The sequence below is a fragment of the Myotis daubentonii genome, chromosome 9 (genome assembly GCF_963259705.1).
Source record: "Myotis daubentonii chromosome 9, mMyoDau2.1, whole genome shotgun sequence".
Classification (NCBI taxonomy): Eukaryota; Metazoa; Chordata; class Mammalia; order Chiroptera; family Vespertilionidae; genus Myotis; species Myotis daubentonii.
In genome coordinates, this window is record NC_081848.1 from 43,946,139 (window position 1) to 43,948,921 (window position 2,783).

Genomic DNA, 2,783 nt, shown 5'->3' on the forward strand with positions numbered 1-2,783 from the left:
GTACACTGTGGAGAGGGGAATTTACAGCTAAGGAGCAGGGGAGGGGTGAACGGATGGAAAATTATATCAGCAGTGAGAGGATCTGGCTGACCTAACCTAACAGGAGTCCTTGCTGAAGACAGGCTGGGTGACCAGATCAATCTCAAAGCCAGTGCCACATATTTTAGATTTTTATTATACAGCACCCCACTCCTGGTACCAATTTCTGTATCCCAGGGGTCCTCAAACTTTTTAAACGGGGGGCCAGTTCACTGTCCCTCAGACCTGGAGGGCCAGACTATAGTTTTAAAAAAAAAAACTGAACAAATTCCTGTGCACACTGCACATATTTTGAAGTAAAAAAAACCAAAACGGGAACAAATACAATATTTGTATTTGCATGTGGCCCGCAGGCCGTAGTTTGAGGACCCCTGCTGTATCCCTTCCCTATTGCCCATGCTGTTCCTTTTGTCTACAATGTCTTTTCTCCATATCTCCTTCCCCTCTAGTAAATACTTTATCTTATCCTTCAAACACAACTCGAATTCACCCTCTGTGACGTGTTCTGTTAGTGATTGTCCCTCCTCGATATTTTCACAGAATTTTGTACATAAAGCTGTCATTGTAAAGACATTACACGTCTTTACAGCTTGCTAGGTTGGGACCTCCTTCAAGGTAGAAATCTTATTTCCCCTTTCTTTGCAATCATGGGGTTAGCATTGTGTGTTTATTATACATGTTTGTTGAATGAATGAGAGTGAACGAATCAGTGAAAATCACATGCAGAAAAAAGAGAAAATTTAGAAGCTGGAGACAGCTGGCTTTGCAGTTGGTTACTGTGCAACTCTGGATGAGTAGATATTTTTCGGAAAATGGATGAAAGACTCAAGATGAATGCAGATAGCCAAAGCCAAAGTACAGCAGGGAGGACTCGCCTACACATTTACCCACTTAACAGAGTAATTACAGGACCTCTAAGTTCTAGAGAATCAGGCAGGAAGTTGCCTGTGTGAGGGCAGGGACTGGGCCTTTTCAGTGGGGACCTGCGGCTGTGCCCTCTGGAACAGGTGCTGCCTGATTTCCTTGGTCCTGGCCCCGTAGATGATGGGGTTGATCAGACATGGCAGCAGTAGGTAGAAGGCGCTGAGCAAGTTGTGCACGTCCTGGGAGGCAGTGCGGGCCACACGGTAGACGATGGATGAGGACATGGTCGAGCAGTAGACGGTGAAGATGACCAGCAGGTGGGAGCCACAGGTGTTCAGGGCCTTGGAACGTGCTCTGCCTGATGAAATTCGGAACGCAGCATGGACGATGCGGGCGTAGGAGGCTCCAAGCAGCAGCATGTCCAGGACTCTGTTGAAGATGCGGACAGTGAGCCCCACCGTCCTGTTTAGGGAGATGTCCCCACAGGAGAGCTTCATCAGGGCCATGTGCTCACAGGCAAAGTGGTGGATCACATCTGAGCGGCAGAAGTGTACGCGGGAGGCCAGCCCCACCACCGGAGCAACAATGCCTGTGCTCCTGGCAGCTGCCACCCCCACCAGGCAGGCCAGCAACGGGCCTGTCACTATCTCGGGGTAGCGGAGTGGGTTGCAGATGGCAACATAGCGGTCCAGGGCCATGACCAGGAGGATGTTGCAGTCAAAGACAATGAGGAAGTAGATGCAGAACATCTGGACCAGACAGCGTGCCAGGGAGATGCGGTTGAAGCGGGTGGAGAAGCTGAACAGCATGGGGGGCACCACGGCGGCGGCGGCACAGATGTTGACAGCCAGGAGCAGGGCGATGAGCAGGTACATGGGCTGGTGCAGGCTCCGCTGGGCCGCTACGGTGTGGATAACCAGGGCATTGGCAGAGACAATCACCAGGTAGAGACTGAGGAAGGGCAGCACCAGGAGTGTGCGGATCTCCTGCAGCCCCGGAAAGCCCGTCAGGAGGAAGCTGGTGTAGGACAAGTTGGAGTTGCCATTGCCCCACGCTGACATCTTCCCTGGGGAGCAGGATGACTCTGGGAAGATAAGCGGGCAGGAAGCCTGGGTTCTGTACCTTGGCCCCTACCAGGCCCTGCCCCAACTTCACCAGGCTTTGATCTCCATGAGCAGCCAATATTCTTAGGGGGAAAAATGAGAAATTAAGTGTCATAATTTAATGAGAAACGTTTCTTTCAACAAATCTTTGCCTGCATTTCAAATAAACCCCTCAGGGTAGATTTTGGATGTAGAATTGTTGAATCATATGACATGAACATTTTTGAGAGTGCCAAGTAGATTTCCAAGAAAGTTGTATCAGTCTTGTGACTGAATCATCGGTGCTATTATTAAATTATTATAAATTAAAAAATTTATTTTAGTAATTTAATGGTTGAAAAACATCTCATTTTAATTTGCATGTTCTTCTTTGTGAATTTTCTCTTCATGTACTTTGCCCCTGTACTACTAGGGACTGTTTCTCTCAGCAATTTAAATATTAAAATCATTATCCATTGAAACAGATTTTCCAAATCTTGTTACTATTTTTATTTTGATTATGATGTTATTAAGAGTAAAAGTTTTGGGGGGGGGAGAGGGAAGGAGACATATGTAATACTCTTTGTAATACTTTAAGCAATAAAACAAAATTTTTTAAAAAAACAACCACAAACACACACACACACACACACACACACACACGAGTAAAAGTTTTAACTTTATAAAATTAAATCTATTGATATTTTTTATTGTGGTTTCTTTTCTTTAAAAAATTTTTTTTTATTGATTTCAGAGAGGAAGGGAGAGGGAGAGAGAGAGATAGAAAAATTGATGATG

General features: G+C 46.1%; 1 protein-coding gene across 1 annotated transcript; it reads right to left on the reverse strand.

Moving 5' to 3' along the window:
• Window positions 1–968: 968 nt before the first annotated feature.
• LOC132242082 (olfactory receptor 52K1-like) lies at window positions 969–1,964 on the reverse strand. The gene has a single exon (XM_059710997.1). It carries the CDS (start codon window positions 1,962–1,964, stop codon window positions 969–971), a length of 996 nt encoding a protein of 331 aa, XP_059566980.1.
• Between the last annotated feature and the right edge of the window lie 819 nt (window positions 1,965–2,783).